The sequence below is a fragment of the Nesoenas mayeri genome, assembly GCF_963082525.1.
Source record: "Nesoenas mayeri genome assembly, chromosome: 13".
Lineage (NCBI taxonomy): Eukaryota > Metazoa > Chordata > Aves > Columbiformes > Columbidae > Nesoenas > Nesoenas mayeri.
The window spans coordinates 2,760,946-2,778,018 of NC_137550.1; the positions used below are offsets into that span (position 1 = coordinate 2,760,946).

At 45.9% G+C, this 17,073-nt stretch overlaps 1 protein-coding gene across 7 annotated transcripts; it reads left to right on the plus strand.

Moving 5' to 3' along the window:
* Positions 1-463: 463 nt before the first annotated feature.
* On the plus strand, positions 464-12,580 carry NONO (non-POU domain containing octamer binding). 7 transcript variants are annotated; one of them, XR_013922751.1, is made up of 12 exons: positions 464-566; positions 817-985; positions 3,470-3,690; positions 4,715-5,016; positions 7,082-7,177; positions 8,081-8,277; positions 8,530-8,614; positions 8,873-8,975; positions 10,332-10,374; positions 10,455-10,590; positions 11,023-11,132; positions 12,382-12,398. XR_013922751.1 is itself a non-coding variant. In XM_080352561.1 (11 exons), exons 2-11 carry the CDS (start codon positions 826-828, stop codon positions 12,517-12,519), a joined length of 1,455 nt encoding a protein of 484 aa, XP_080208687.1. In that variant the 5' UTR covers positions 464-566; positions 817-825; the 3' UTR covers positions 12,520-12,580. The 7 variants fall into 7 exon arrangements, 5 of the variants coding, with proteins under 5 accessions (XP_080208687.1, XP_080208688.1, XP_080208689.1 ...); XR_013922752.1 differs by having other exon boundaries at positions 10,535-10,590; XM_080352561.1 differs by lacking the exon at positions 10,455-10,590 and having other exon boundaries at positions 12,382-12,580.
* Positions 12,581-17,073: the final 4,493 nt, after the last annotated feature.

Genomic DNA, 17,073 nt, shown 5'->3' on the forward strand with positions numbered 1-17,073 from the left:
AGAGGGGACCCAAGCGATGCGCCGGCTCCCCCAGCTCTGCCTGGGCTCCGGTACTTACTGGCTGTAGCGGAGGGGCAGAGTAGGCCGCTCCTGCCACCGGCCCGGGCACACGGTAACGAAGGTCGTTACACGAGCGGCACGACACACTCTCAGCTGCCGCCGCTGTCCCTTTAAGGCGCGCGGCCCCCCCCTCCCCCGTACTGCGCGTGCTCAGAGCGCTCCCGTGACTGGCTGGGCTCCTTTGTCCCTTTCTCGCCTCTCACCCAAGCTTTATGTCCGCGGCCATGATTGGCAGCGCACGGGGCGGGCTGCCACCGCCCGCACTGCCAATCGGCTCCGCGCTGCGGGCTGCTGGGGCGGCCTGTCCCGCCCCGCCGCGGCCAGCCTGTGAGTGGCGGCCAGCACGGCCAGTGGTGGCGCGGCGCTGGGAGTGGGAAAGCCAATAGGAGCGCGTCTGGCAGGCGCCCGGTTAGGGTGCGCGAGTTCCGGCCGCGCGCGCGGTCCTCTCCGGGCTGCTGCGGGGCGAGGAGGCCGCGATTCGCATCGGGACCCGTGTCCGCCGCCAGGTGAGGCCGCGGCGGTGGCGGGACCGCAGTTCGGCTCCGCTCTGCCGCGGGGCGGGTGCTTCCGAGCGGCCGCCGCCGATAGGGCCCTGCGGGGGCTCGCCGCGGCCTGCGCAGCCCGCCCTGCCGCTGCACGCGGCCGCTGTGGCGGGCGGGCGGGGCCCGTGGTGGCGGGAGCCCCCCCGGGGGCTATGGGGCCGGGAGCCGGGGCCGAGTGCCGGGGCCGTGTCCGACCGGGCGTGTCTGCCTGCAGGTGACCAAGATGCAGGGCAACAAGGGCTTCAACATGGAGAAGCAGAACCACGCTCCGCGGAAGCAGCACCAGCAGCACCCGCCGCCCGCCATCCCCGCCAACGGGCAGCAGAACAACAGCCAGAGTGAGTCCCGGGCGCGCCGCGGGGAGCCGCCCGGCCCCGCTCTGGGTAGGCGTTGAGCGACCGCCTCGGGGGACGCGGGTCCCGGTTCCTGCCCGCCCGTACCGGGGCAACAGGTCTGGGCAGAAACGGACAGAGCCCGCTCGTTCGGTTTGGAACAATGAAACGTCGGGTGCTGAGCAAAGCGCGGCTTCTGTTGGCTGCGTGCATGCAGCGCTCGGGTGTCCCATTGTTGGGGGCCGTGGTCTGAATTGCAGCCGGATGGGTTTGGGCTGCTTTGCTTAGTCCGCTCAAGTGTGCCTGCAGCTTCTGTGGGTTTGACTGGATTTGTTTCTGTGTTCGTGACGCTGGGCAGTGATGTAGGAGTCCCTTCCTTGTCTAAAATTTTCAAGAAAAGCGCACTTAAAAGAGTTTGGAAGTCTTTACACTTTCTGTAAACTTTACAAATGTGGGATAGTCTGTTTTCTATTGGCTCTGTTTCCTGTTTTCCCACAACGTAACAGATGACTTCTGAACACAGGTTTCCTTAAGTACGAGCAAAATAATTTTGTGATTTATGAAGATACATTTGTAGTAAGAAGGTTGTTACAATAATCTGCAGTCATCCATTAAGACTAAAGTTTTACATGGGAGGGACTGGGAGATACTTTACTGAGTAATATTTCAGGTTTCAAGTCCCAGCTGGCAATGACAATGGCTGTTACTGTAATCTGGTGTGTTTCCAGATTTGTTCTTAATCAGTGTGGACTGTAGCTCTGTTATTTGGGATACAGAAGGGGTGCGAGTGAGCTGAAACAATATGCGTTAATGGCTTCTACGGCCTTGACTGATCTAACTTGATAGTTTAGAAGTATGACTGGCAGCCAGGCATTGCCGTTAGCATTTTGAGGTGATGAAGTGCTTTAGTTTTATTAGAAATATATATAGATATATATATTTTTTAATTTGGACACTTTGGCCATTCAAAACAAAAGTCTATAGAAGTCAGTGTGCACTTTGCCTGATTCCTCTGTGTGTTTTTTCTGTCAAAGTTGCAGGTTTAACTACATATGCAGAGTTACTGGGCTAGTAAAAAACAAACAAACAACAACTGTATATTCTTATTAGGTGGCCCTGTTAAACAGGCTCCTTGTCAGTTCGTGGAAGATAATAGACAAGGGTGGCAGACCAGTCCGTTTCCAGTCAGGTTGGAAACAATGCTACACAACAACTGTATTGTGGTATTGTCACAGGGATCAGCTCATAGTGAGTGTATCCTGGATTCCTTCAAGTGGATCTACTTAAGGCAGAACAGTGATAGTGGTATAACTGATCCCCAAATGTTTCTATTAATGGTGTGAAGAAGCTCACAAGGCAAAATACTGCACTTATGCATCCTTACTGTGTGAAGTAGAGAAATTGCTGTCACTGCTCTTCTATAGATATACTGTCAAGTCTCTTTTTTTTTTTAAATAGTGTTAGCCACGGAGGTGTGTTTATTCTTATCAAAGAGTTTTCTTTGCATGTCTTGCAAGCATTGTCTTTGCATGAATAGCCTTTCCTGACTAGTACCATGCTTTGTAGACTCAATCAAGCCGCTCATGTTTGTACTTTTTCTTAAATACGTGTGGCCATGCGGTATGTCCTCTGCAAAGCAAAGGAATTGCTTTCTGTGGCTTGCTGTCCTGATTGGGGAAGTTCCATATACTTTTAAGAAAATGGGACACAGGAAGTGAAAGCAATAAGGCCACCCCTGTGTCTGACTTATAGCAGAGCTTCCAGAATTGTGCTGGGCTCTTGCCAAATAAAGGGTTAAAACTTGTAAGTAAGTATGTGTGTATATATATGTATAAATGTATGTGGGGATTTGAGAATGTTCTGTCCTATATTTATTAGTGTTAGATAGAGCATTACTTATTGAATACAGAATTTTGTAATGAATTTCATAATTTTTCTGAGGTCTCACCTATGTGGCTGGGCTTTGGGGTGGGTTTTTTTCACTATTTTCGCCATTCCAGCCTTCTCTTCAGCTTAGAACCCAAGACTCTAGAACCCAAATCCTATTTTACAGAATAACAGCTGTCTCAAATGTTCTGTCTGGGTGAAATTTCCTCCTGTTTGCACCTTTTTCTAGACATCCAGATTTGGAGGTTTTTGAGTAAAAATCTGATTGCTGGCCAAACTGTGGCTTTTCTGTAATTATTTAGGTTATGACAGCAAAATCCTGTATTGTGAGTACAGTTGATTTTGCTGCAGGCTGGTCATCTTTACCAGTTCTCCAAAAGTTGAGCAAAATCTTACATGTAATTTCAAGCTGCAGTGTTATTTTCTCCAGTTGTAGAAAATCTTTCACGGTGCTAACAAACACCTAGGTCCAAGCACATGTTTTCTTTAAAAAGAATATGGGCCCACTCTGAAATAAAATCCTCTTGTTGCTGTAGAGATGGCTGGAGAAGTTTGAGCCTGAAGTGAATGGGTGGTGTTACCTCTGTTGTCCTATGTCTCTGTGTTCACTGTGATGAAACCTAATAGAATTTATCCCCTCAACTGTAGAGCAGCTGTGTACCTTATTCCCCTCAGATGAAGGCCTGACTATTGACCTGAAGAATTTCCGGAAACCTGGTGAAAAGACCTTCACCCAAAGAAGCCGCCTGTTTGTGGGGAATCTGCCCCCAGATATTACAGAGGAAGAGATGAGAAAGTTATTTGAGAAGTACGGGAAGGCAGGTGAAGTCTTCATACACAAAGACAAAGGCTTTGGCTTTATCAGGCTGGTGAGTGACTTGTTGCCTTTGGGGTGTTTTCGTGGCAATGACTTACGCTGGAGTATTGCTAACTGGAAGTAGTACATGATCAGATATCTTGCTAATTAAGCCTGCTGTTGATTTTTAGTAAGCTGCACTATAGGATCAGCTCCTACAAGTGGTTTGTCTAGAGCTTGTTAGGAGAAGGAATGTGAATTCAGGCAGCTTGTGGCAGGATTGATATTATCTGATCAAGTTATTCTGAAGTCAGCTGGTAGAAAACAGAAAACACAACGCTACTATAGACGAGGTGGAATTCCATTTCCTGGAAGGGTATAAACATGGAATTTCTATGACCATAGGTTGTCACACAGCTTTGCTGGAGTGATCAGTGCTCTTGAGGTCGGGGATCTCTAGATGATTGTGTTGAAGCCTGTCTAGAAGGGAGGTAGCTACCAACATAGAGTAATGGTTCTTAGACTTCATTGGCTCATGTACTACTTTTCTGAAAGCCCCAAGGTGAGTGGATGGAGCGTGAGGTTCCCGCTCCAAAGTCTGGGATGCTTTGCTGTAGTGTAGCTGCTTGGTAGTGACTTGAATGAGTGAAAAGGTGTGAAAGGGGCATAGGATATCTTCCATGGATTGTTGTGCAATCAGCATTTCCTTTTACAGTTATCAAACTTGGCTAATAGTTGAATCTTGATTTTTATTTTTTATGTATTTTTAAAAAAGGCATGCTTTGTTGCTTTTATATAATTATGTCTGATAGATAACAATCATTTAATTGATTGCTTAGTTTGCACTGGCTATTGCGCCAAGCTCATGTCTGATACATTTTTCCCTCACAAACTCTGTGCATGCTTATTCAGCTGGAGTCATTGATGATTGAGAATAGCCATGGTTTGTTAGGGCACATTTTACCATGCTATGAGAGGATTATTTTTTCCTCTCTGAAGTACTTGTTCAGGGGAAATAGGCTCGTGACTGTTGTGACAGTGACTGGCTGATCCTGTACTGCATTGAGAGTTTTAATAATAACTCTTTATATCTTCAGGAAACTCGCACTCTGGCAGAGATTGCAAAGGTGGAACTAGACAACATGCCTCTACGTGGGAAACAGCTAAGAGTGCGTTTTGCATGCCACAGTGCATCGCTGACAGTCAGGAACCTGCCTCAGTTTGTGTCCAATGAGCTCCTGGAGGAAGCCTTCTCAGTGTTTGGCCAGGTGGAAAGGGCTGTGGTTATTGTGGATGACAGAGGACGATCCTCTGGGAAAGGCATCGTGGAGTTCTCAGGGAAACCTGCTGCTAGGAAAGCCCTGGACAGATGTAGCGATGGGTCTTTCCTGCTCACTACGTAAGTGTGGAAAGCGAGAAGTGCGATACTGTATGGCTTGATGGTTGGCATTGGCTTGGGAGTGATGTTTCTAAACACCAGAGTAGGACAGTTGAGGTGTGGGGCAGGAGGTGGTAGGTGATTTGCCCGGGGAGAACTGTACTTAGCTTTGTTCCAACAAGAGTAAGTCTGTGCTGAAACTCAGATCTGAAAACTTTCTTCTGGGAAGCTGCTAGTGGGGAAAATGCATAAAACTTCCTGATAAGCTCTTTCTTGATAAGCCTTCTTAGGGCAATTAAAGCAGCCTTGAAGAAACAAGAGCTATTTCAGAGACCATCGATGAGCTTTGTTTCCAACAAATCACAAGTGTGTTAATTATGCACTCTGGGTTGCCTCGGAGGCAAATCTTGGGATGGGACTCCACTCAGCAGCATGCACTGCAGGCCCACCACTGTGGGCATGGAACCTGTCAGAGAAGCTGGTCAGATGGATTGTTTGGAGTTCTCACCATCATAAACTTTTTTCACTGTGCTTAAATATCGTAAGGCAAGATAGCATGTTCGTGCATAACTATGGGACTGGTTCTAGATGCATTCCACACAACATGGTTTGTTGCTCTAACTATTAAGAGCGAGACGTTTTTGATCTTTTAGAAATAAAAATTACTCTATTTTGTATGTATGCAACTAGAATTTGTGAGTAGAATACTTCCTGAGATTTGGGCTATATTACTAATTTCTAAAATTATTTTATAAGCTTTGAGCTTCTCATTTCTCTCCTTTTTCTTGGAGGCTGGCATGTGGCACAGCAGTGCACGCGTTTCAAAAAGGAGATTTTTTTTTTAATATCTATTTTTCTCCCTGAGACTCTTTGGGGATAACCAGCATAGTGTGTAGTGCTCTGCTGCTAGGAAGCTTCTGCTGATTCAGGAATCTATATGCTGGAAGAACCATGAAAACAAATTTTTTAAAGTGATCATGCAAAACTAATCACTACCAGTGTATAACTGAGAGCAGCTGAGGAAAACATTCCATCTTTTCGTAGCTGTCAGTGTATTAGATGATAGGACAGCAAACCGTTATGTTGCTTATTTCTAGTTATGGTTTGGTTTTGATTAAATTTGTTCTGGTTTGCCCTAGTAAACAGCTAGATAAACTGGTTGGAATTGGTTTACATTGGAAAATCAGATTATTAATAACAATATGTCACGTTGAAGCTACATTGTGGATCTTCAGCTGAGGAGGGAGATTTTTGCCTCTCATCCTGCCTTCCTGCTGGAGTCTGGGCACCACTTGCTGCTTGGCATAATGTGTTCTTTTCTCTTCCATTTCCCCAGCTCTGGCAAGTGGGGTTGAGGAGCTAACAAGAAGCCGCGGTGCTGCTTTCTGCTCGGCATGAGCAGTGTCAGTGCTGTGGTGGAGAGCTAGTTCAGAGACTGGGCACACTTCTCTTAAATGCTTCCATGAGGACAGAAGCAGACATGGGTAGTGTCTGTGCTGTGAAGTGCACCAGTGGGTTTCTAGGGAGGGAAATTCAGACAGGGCCCAATAGGCACTTGTAGAGCACTCCTGCCTGCCGGGAGTGGCCCGTGGTGGTCTCGCCAGGAGGGTATGACTGACTGGTACAGCCAGCAGCCTCCAGTGGGGAGCAGTGTAGTTACTCTTTGCTTCAGGCAGCTTCAAGAAGGCACACAAGGACTTGCCTAGCCCGTGGTTGGCCATGTGGTGAGGGAGGAAAAGGAGAAAAAACAGACTTTAAGGGACTATAAGACTTCATGCTGAGTAGATCCTACTGGAGGACATCACGTTCCAGTTAAGCTGTTAATTTGAACCAGTAACTGCAGGTGTTCTTTCAGTACATTTTCATTTGGATTCCACAACTACATAGATTAACAGTTCGACTCTGGAAAGAAAATAAAGAAGTGTTCAAAGTGATTTCTGGTTTCCCTTTGGTTGAGATCCTCAACTGCTCTGAATTTCTGTGAGCAGTGCTAAAAGCAGTCCAGTTCAGACACAATACACATGCTTTCCTACACTGCAAGCTTATTCTTGCATTTTATTGAAAGTACCTCATTTTTCCTTTACAGATTCCCTCGGCCTGTCACTGTGGAGCCCATGGATCAGTATGATGATGAAGAGGGGCTACCAGAGAAACTAGTCATCAAAAACCAGCAATATCACAAGTATGTGCCTGCTGTGTGACAGTACATGAGACTAACTCTGGACTGGGACATTGATTTAGTCCCCTGGTCTTAGGAGGGTGGCTTTCAGTTGATGGAATAAAAAATTGTCTCAGTTTAAGACAACATGAGATCCCATTGCTCCGATGAGAACCTGAAGCAAACACTTAAGGTACTTGTTGTAAGTTATTACTGAAAGTCTGTTGAGGAAACAGATTTGAACCCACAGTGAAAATTTAAGCAATTATGTGAATTGCATGAGGAGATTGTGGAGCTGTCCAGGTATAAGGCCATGGTCTTTGAAGGCTTTCCAGTGTAGTTAGGTATTGTGTGATCTGAGCAGTGGGAATTAGTAAACCATGTGAGCTCATGAAATTTCCAAGTGAGGAAGATGACAGACAGCTTCAGGAGCTGGGAGGCTGTGTTGGGAATAGTCATGTGCTCCAGGTGCAGTGGCTGCATAAATTGGTGAAATAAACAGCCATGTTTGGGCAGTGTTTGTTTCTGGAGTGGATCTGTCTGTAAAATGTACAGCAAGAAGAAAAGACTGTCTTTTGAGAGTATTTCTAAATGTCTTTACCCATAATCTGGTGTTTTATGAAAGCAGTGTCATTGCTTGTTATGGAGGAGAATGGGACAGTTTCCGTGTATTAATATGATGAATCCTGCAGGAGGATTCTGCTTAAGTTTCTCCTTTCAATAAGGCAATTCCTGAGGGGCAGACAAACTGCTATCTCAGGCACAGCTATTTGTGAGAAAGTAGAAGACAAAGTGGTTCCTTACTTGTTGCACTAAGAAAGAAATTTCTAACTGTTAAAAGGATTTGCCATTGCATTTAACACAGAAATGTATTTTTTTGGTTCCTCCTTGCTGTGAACCATTCACGAGTTCTTCCTTGTCTGACAGGGAGCGTGAGCAGCCTCCTCGATTTGCACAGCCTGGCAGCTTTGAGTATGAATACGCCATGCGTTGGAAGGCTCTAATAGAAATGGAGAAGCAGCAGCAAGAACAAGTAGACCGCAACATCAAGGAAGCTCGAGAGAAGCTGGAAATGGAAATGGAAGCAGCTCGCCATGAGCACCAAGTTATGCTCATGCGGCAAGGTACCAGTCAAAGATAAATACAGTATTGGAACTTGGTCATGGAGCATCCAGGGGTGGGTAACTCGCTAGACCGGCTAGAGCCCACTGAACATGAGCCATGGGGCAGCTGCTTGTTTCGTAACCAAGCATGGTAGCACCAAATGAATGAATGATGTTTCTGTACTGCTGGAGGCTCCGTGACTTTATTCTCTTGTTTGTTGTGGTTCTAGTGCACGAAGTTGAGTTTGGTTTTTTTACTGTCATCTTTTACAGATTTAATGAGACGCCAGGAAGAGCTGAGGAGAATGGAGGAATTGCATAACCAGGAAGTACAAAAACGTAAACAGTTGGAACTCAGGTAAGGGGGCAGGTTATGAAACTATGTGAATCCATAATATTGTGGAATGAAATGCTTCTTCAGTGCACCTAATTGTTCAGTGTGACAATTTAATTACTACCTAAAGTGCAGCTGTTATTTTGGGCCTTTTTATTAATATGGAGAGTGTACAGTTGGTTTAAGATGGAAGAGTCAGGAGTTTCTTCCTCTGATCAGCATTTGGTTATTTTACGAATTGTTGGTGTATGTTGTGCTGAGCATCGTTGGCCCTTTTTGCAGGCAAGAGGAAGAACGCAGGCGCCGTGAGGAGGAAATGAGAAGGCAGCAAGAAGAGATGATGAGACGCCAGCAGGAAGGCTTTAAAGGGAATTTTCCTGATGCGGTATGTGTTCTTCTACCTTCCCATTATATCTGGACACTGACATTATTAGATTTTTGCCCTTCCACAGTACGGGGTTTTCTGTGAATGCTTAACTTGTTGGTTGAGGGACTCTGCACCTTTAGCCCATTCTGCCCTGAGTTATGGACTCCCTGCAATCTTAATGCAGTTTAGTCTGGAAAATATGAATAGCCCAGTTACTGACCCACTGTGGTTCATGTAGGACCGGTTCTAACGGTTCTAGCTGTCTTGCTGTTCAGAAAAATACATGTTAACTCATTTTATTCTAACAGTAACAAAAATGTGCTGTCCTGAAGTACGACTGCAGAACCGTGTAGTGGTTTTACGCCTGGCTGTATCGTTAGCCTGCAGTCTTTCTTAGTCATGCTTAGATGAAGTGATCCCAACTTGAGGCAGTGCTGCAGGCATGTGACTTGCTTGTACTTGAAAGTCAGTTGGTCAAGTGTTCTCTTGTAAAGTAAAATGTGTGGTAATCTGCCTTTTAACAGCAGTATCTCTAGCTCTGTAAAGAACTATCTTAAAGTTAATTTTGAGTCCCAGCAGCTTTTCTGTTGTGGAGGCAGCTGTAGTGCTCTTGAGGTGGTTCGATGCCATTGATACAAGTGTTTATGTATCCTAGCAAAAAATTAGCCCCTAAGCAGATTAGCTAGACATATGTCAAACCAAAAAGGCTAATACTGTGTGACTGACCTAAATGTGTGAATATTATCCTGCATAGCAGAACTCCTGATTTCTCTAAATAATAGTGCCTTCATGTGATAAACAGTGGCACTGAGGCTATGGATGAAGTGAACTCTGATCTTCAGTTCCCGCTGTGTAAAAAGTAGTACCCTTGCTGAAGCGAGGTGCTCCTAGCTTCACAGTGAGGGAGATCTGTGGTGTGTCTATACTCAGTTAATAGAAGAGAAATTGAAGTTATTAACTGTTATTTCAGTGCAAGTGACCCAGTGCTGCATCTTCATGTGAACTTGCATTCCTTTCAACAGGAAAAGCTTCTTAGATATGCTGAGGAAGTAGCAAAACTAATTCTATCTAATTTGTTACTGCTGCTCTGCAGATCTTTCCATCCAGATATCAGATATCTCTTTATGCTGCTGTTTGGTAATATCTGCACATGCAGCTTGTGCAGATGCACATACCATGATTGTGAAAAATGGTCTTTCAGAATGAGATATTTAAAATAAGGCCAGTTTGTTCAGCAGTTAATGGTGTGAAGGTAGCTCGCATTTGCTTTTGAAATGTACCCTGGGAATGACTCTTCTACAGTTTTCAGCAGTAAAACCTCAGAACTCATTGAATTTGTATAATTCCATTTGAAACGAGTGTCTCTTTTTGCAGAGGGAGCCACCAGACATGCGAATGGGACAGATGGGTATGGGAGGTAAGAGTATTTTGTGGCCATCTTTGTTCCTTTGTTTGTTCCTTTTCTCCTTTACAAAGTCTCTACATTTTTTTGAGTAGTCTTGTTTTATTGGCTTCTTATTTAGAAACTCAGTCATAGTAATCTACCAGTTCAGTGACAGGAAGTGTTCATGTGACAGGAAACAGCAGAATTTGGGTATGAAGCAGTACCGTGCATTGTGAAAGACCCAGTTCGGTAAGCAAAAGGCTTGGTTGAAGTTGCTGTTGGACTCACAGTGTGCTTCAGAAGTTTGTACTGATACCAAAACTGGTATGACATGTACTGCTAGCCCTGGCATCCAGGAAATAATCATGATTCCTGTATTTCTGTATTTTGACTACATGATCTAGAGTTTCAGGCCATGTGTACAAGGGCAAGCAAGAAAGGCAGTGGGGGCTCAGTGTTTGATGAAGGCGGTAACTGTTAGAGCCTGCTGTGGTTTCACATAATGCTGGAATGCAAGATCAGTTTGTCTTGACCTAGTAGTGCAAAGCTAGTTCCTAGACTAGGACTGTGTCCCTGAATATGGTGCTGTGTGGAGCTCACACGGTGTTTTGTGGCTCTGGAGTGATGTGTAGACTCCAGTCACTGTGTCTGCCAGGACTATTTTTGAGTTTTCTTTTCCAGGTACCATTGGCATGAACAATAGAGGAGCTATGGGTGGTACCAACGTCCCAGCTGCTGCACCTCCTGCGACTGGTCCTGGAGCTATGATACCCGATGGAGCCATGGGAATGGTAATGTATCTCCATCTGCTTTTTGTGCAAATCTTTAAATGCAGATTATGTTGGTTTTGTTGTTAAGCACTATGCTGCTAAAGTTGAAGCTTGTTTGCCTACCTAGACCTGTTGCTTAACTCCTGCTGAAATCTTGAAGTTAATCTTGCCTTGATACTAGTTGGTAATTTTCAGCAGATGGAGCCAATTCTAAGAACTACTTACTTTAGTGCCAAGGTAGCTGATGCTAAAACATTTGTTAGGGAGGTCTTCGATAGACGGAATGCTGTGTTACTGCTAGTGCCTCTGCTGCGCTGCCAGTGAACTAAACATCGAGAGTCCTTGGGACCTCCCCATTGATAATTTTACTGAAGTTTAGGTCTGTGTTCTGTAGAACCAAGCAATACCATGGAGTCATCTGCATTAATAACACCAATTATGGTGTGCGTATATGTATCACATTGCCTTGCTCATAAATGTGTCACTGCTGTGAACCCATGGACAAGAATAAATGGGAACCCCTGAGCCTGGTGTAAAGCAGCTCTGCTCTAATAGTCACTTAGCCCCAGTACCTTCAGTTCCTTGCCCAGAGAGGTTCTGCAGTCTTCATCCTTGGATGTTTACAAGACCCAACTGGATAAAGCTGTGACTAACCTAGTCTGACCTCATAGCCAACTCTCCTTTGAGCAGGAGGTTGGACTAGAGACCCCCTGAGGTACCTTCCAACCTAAATTATCCATTCACCATCTCCTCCCTGCTGGAAGGAATAAGTTGGGCTATAGCAGTAACCCAGCTGAGAGGGAAGAGAGAGCCAAAGGAATGGAAATAACAGGATATGATCAGGGCACAAAACTAGTATCGCAGACTTATTTTGGAATTGGAGTATAGTGTACACATGGAGTGTGATAGTGCCGTAGCAGTTCACTGCTCCTCGTTTGCGTTTTGTTTCAGTGAAGGAATATGTTAGAAATGTAAGTTCTCCTTTCCCAGACTGCATTACTCACCTGCTCCACAGCAGGGCACTGCTCTGTGAGGTGGTGCAGACTGCATTCCAGCATGCTCGACTACACGTTATGTGGGGAAAGACACTTGGTCCTGCAGTGGTCCTGTCAGTCCAGTTTTTGGGCTTCGGGGATATTTGTGGTGGGGTGAAGGTTTGTAGCAAGGTCACCTGGAATTGTGGTAGAATTTGAATCAACTCAGATGACTTTAACTTGCCCTTTGTTCCTTGTTTTTCTTCCTGCCTCTTCTGCATTGTCCTCATTGCAAGACTCCACCGCCGCCTGCAGATCGCTTTGGCCAGGGTGGTGCGATGGAAGGCCTCGGAGCCATGGGAGGGAACCCACCTGCCTTCAACAGAGGAAATCCAGGGGGTGATTTTGGCCCTAACAAGCGTCGCAGATACTAACAGGATTAAGCTACCCTCTGCACAGGCCCCAAAGAGGAATGGAATCTTGGCAGGCCACACAGGGTTCAACTAGGGGGGGGCGGGGAGGGGGGATATTAAAAATAGTTAATTAGGGCCTGTTTTGGTAAAGCCACTCTAGGACAAGGGGAGTGCAGTCTGACTGGTAAAGGTTTTAGAAAATTTCATGTGGTGCATTCCTATAATTTCAATGTGAAAAATGGATTCTGGGAGGCTGCCGTGGTTGTTCAGTAACGGTAAAATCTGGCAAGGACCTTAATGCCTTGACCATTCCAGGTTTCCTATTTGCAGCTGGAGTCCTGAAACTAAAGTAGATAAAACTGCGGTGTGTCTTGGCATTTCTTTAGCGTAGCATACCTTGCTTAAGAGCACAGGGAAGTGTCTGGAGAACTAGGGCAGCATCTGGGTACTTCGCAGCTCCCATAATTCTGTAAATTTATAGAGCTCCAGATGATCCGTCATGTAGTGAATTGGGGGAGATTTTGTGTTCGTTTATTTCTTTCTCTTTTTTTTCTCCTAACTTGTAGTTATTCTTTTTATCTGGACCATCTGTTCACTGTCACGTGCAGCCTGAATGGCTCGGAGGCTTTTCTTCGGATGAATTTTTTGATAACGTGTTGTATCACTGTTTATTTTTACTGGTAGTAAAGTACAATCTATTGGACAAAGATACTGTATCTCATGCTGAAGATTTAACTGAAAAAAAAAATGTTTGTATAATCTTAACCTTGCCTGTCTTTTGTGTAGAAGTACTACAAGATTTTTCATTTAGTGTAAACTGTTTAAACACAAGCTGTAATTGTCCCACTAACAAGTTTGAGTTTGTCTGAGGAATGTTACAGGAATGCATTATTAAAGTGAATTTTAAGCCTTTTTTATCTGGTGTGTTGTGTCGTCTTTTTTTAATAACAATGTGTACGTATGGATCGAAGTAAATCAAGCTTCGGATTATGGTGCACATCATTCTTGCATAGCTCCATAAAGAGCATGTTTGATCCCTGAGAATTTTCTAGCAGTTCTCCTTGCCAAAGAATGAATTTTGAGTTGGAATGAGACCTTCAACTTCAACATTTCAAAATACAGGGTGTTTCAAAAAGCTGTACCCAATTTGAAATTGCTGTATCTCTGCAGTTGTGTCCATCTTTTTGGAGCACCCTGTACAACAAGGGACTTCCTGATGCACCTATGATGTGTCCATGTTGTGGATGCAGAGAGGTGAGTTGTGAGACTTGTTCGTGTGTCCCTGGGAGTGCAGTTTGATTTGTCTCATCTGCATAGCACAGAGTTGTCTGTCTGTCTGCCCTGCGTTGAGTTGTCTGTCTGTCTGCCCTGCGTTGCAGAGCTCTGAGCTCCCGCGCGGGATTGGGAAGCGGAGCGCTTGTAGCTGTCAGCGGCAACAGTCGCACGTCACCTCGTGTCATGCCCGAGGGAATCTGTGGGGACAGGAGCCTTCTGAGAGTTGTGTTCTGGTGCTGAAACTCTTGAGTTGAGGGGGGACCAGAGAGAGAAGCTTAAAGGTAAATTTAGGTGGGAAATTTGTATGAGAGTTACAGCATAAGAAGCTGCCTTACAGACTTGTGAAATAATAGGGAAGATGAAAACATTTTCAAATACCTAATGTTACCAAGGCAATAACCTTAAAAAATGAAGAGTTTGGTCCCTCTGTAAGTAGGGAAAGATGAAATAGTCACTGGAGGATTTTATTGGTTTACCCCTGTCATTTGATGGCTTATAATTAGCCTGCAATGGAATGCTTGATAAGCTGAATTGGAGAGACTGCAGCAGCTCCTGCTTTTGTTTCTTTTACTGGATTTGTTTTCCACATTTGAAAGCATCAGGACTAGTAGTGGGCTTGCTCAGGTGAGATGGTATTTAATAGTGATTATCACAGGGATTGTGACTTAAATGTAGGCACAGTATGAAGAGTTTGGTGATGTTTTTCACCTGGTGCATTTTCTAGGACACCTAAATATTGCAAAATCTCAAAAAAACCCAAAATGGTGAGAATGCTGATTAGCTTTTCTGTTGTCCTGCAGAGAGGATGCACCTGATCTTGTGGCTCACGTCTGGAACACGGTGAGCAGACATTCACTCATGCCATGGGTGTTTTGTAAGCACGTTTAGTTCCGAAGTGTGAAATATTAGGCGAAGAATTGTTTCTCGTTCTGCCCATTGTTTGCCTGGCTTGCTGTTAATGAGCAGTCAAAAGAAAAGGGAAAGAGAGCTCAAATTTTCAGCAGCACTATGCTACTGTCTCAATCCTATTAAAGTGTAAGATGAGGATGGGTCTGGTTACTGCCTTTCCTTGGGGAAAAAAAGATAGAGTAGGTGTGTAAAATCATGGGGAAGGAGGGATTTAGCACTGCTCAAAACTCCATCTAAAAAGACCACAAGACCAGCACCAGGTGAAAACTGAAAATCAGTGACAACAAAGAAAACTAAACACTCCGGTGTGAACGCTAGAGGTAACTGTTCTCATTTGCTTTATGAAAATCTGTGACAGGGTCTAGTAAGGAAATTGTGAAGCAAACTGTCACTATTACTGAGGCTTTCAGAGGCGCGCAGCAGGGAGATAGGGCACCAGGGACCGGCCGTAGTGCAGGGCTGACGGCTGGGCGCAGGAACGAGCGAGGCTCCAGAGCACACGCTGCTGCCGGGGCTGCTGAAGCACTTTGGGTTTTGCTGTTGGCGCTTGTGCTGTTTGGGTCGGGTAGCGAGGGCAGCTCCCCAGGCCGGACCACGCACAAGCGCTGTTGTGATGTGCTGAGGTTCAGCCGGTGTGCAGAAGGGAATGAACGCTTCCCTCCGCGTGCTGTTCCTGATCTCCGGCTGTTATCTAGGTGCAGATGGATGAAGTATTTTGACTGCGATGAAGAGACACTCTTGCCTTTTTCTGCTATATCTGATCCGCTTGTTTAAAATGCACTTACACAGTATCAGTTCATACCAGACCAAGGACCGATGAGCAGCCTGGTGCTTATCACTTTGCTTTTAGCTTTAAATCCCCATCATTTGTCAGCTTCAGAAGTTACATCTCGTGCTTTATGCAGCTTCCTATTAAACAACAGTGACTGCATTTGTAAGAATCAAAGATAAATCTGAAAAATCCAGCTGGTACCTGGATAATTTTGTCACATCAAAGCAGAAGACTAACTTTTTTTTCTGGCACAGTGCATTTCACTGGAAGCTGTCATTTATCATAGAAAGGTACAAGTGATGGAATATGCTAAACTGCTTCTCCAAGGAGCTACCTTTGGGAGCTGGAAGAAGGATGTTGTCAATTCCTGTGGCCTTGCTGATAGGAGCTGTCGTTCCTTCTTCTGTCTTGGTCGTGGCTCAGGTACCTGCTTGTCTACCTGGGTCACCTGAATGCCGGAGGTGGCCAAAAGGAGAGGGAGAGACGGGGAGCTCAGCCAGGCACAACGCTGCCCTTGGGTCGCTCTTCCCTCACTGCAGCCTGGCTCTACCTGTGCTCACAACGGCCACGCTTTAAGGCAACAGGACCCTCCAAAGGAAAACCTGTGAAATCCCGTATGCTCAGCCAGTTCAGCCTATTTCGTGCAGCAGGTTCTTGTTATGGATGCCAGCTAATGACAAGAAAACTGAGTCTTAGGAGTAGATTGAACACTTTTGAGGACCAACGTGCACTTTCTGGTGAGAAATATTGCATGCATTTTCAGAGCAAGTGCTGGAGTAAATGGGCTCCTTCAGCAGCTCAGCTCCTAGGAGATTAAATTATGTCTTTGGAGCAAGACACTGCCTGGGCTACAGGGAGAAAATCCCCATCAGCTGAGCAGCTGATTTCAGTTTGAAGGTGTAATTGTTCGGACCAGAGTGTTGGGGCAGTAACCCTGTAATGACCCTAGCGGCTGTGCTCCCTCACCGTGTCCTCCCTGGGGAGCCTCCCCTTGGGCTGGGAGCTGTGGACACCCCAATTTGCTGAGTGTGTCACTGTGCTATATTCCCAGTACATTCTGTCTTTTGAGCCACCGCGTTCCCTGCAGACACGTGCAGCAAAGGAGCGAGGGCACAGCAATGCCGCTGCATGCTCTTGGCTGCTTGCTGCTGCTCCGCGGGTGCTCGGGGGGCTCTGCTCAGCCATGCTCCCCCCAGATATCTGCTGGTCCCTCTGCGATGTGCCTCGGTGTGTGGCTCAGCCACAGCATCCTCTGGGTGTTTGTTTCCTCCAAGGCATGCGAGGTAACCCGAGCTCCGCATTCCCACTGGCATGGGGATGGTGACAGCTGCAGCCTTGCTGGGCGCTCGTGGAAAGGACAAGGAGATCTGAAACCCTATAGCTCTGCTTAGCCCCTGGGACCACAAATGCCCCCATCACAGGGCTCTACGTGGGTCCAAAGTGAACCCTCCCACCTGAGTGGAGTCTCTGGATGCCAGTGGCATTTTTTTTACCCACCTTTGGGTCATTTATTGTGTCTTGAGGCACTGTGGTCCTTTGAGGGAGGAATCAGCTTGAAGCCACGTGGCTCGTGCTCGTGTGACAATTCCCCAGTGCACCTACATTTCTCTCCTAGCTTT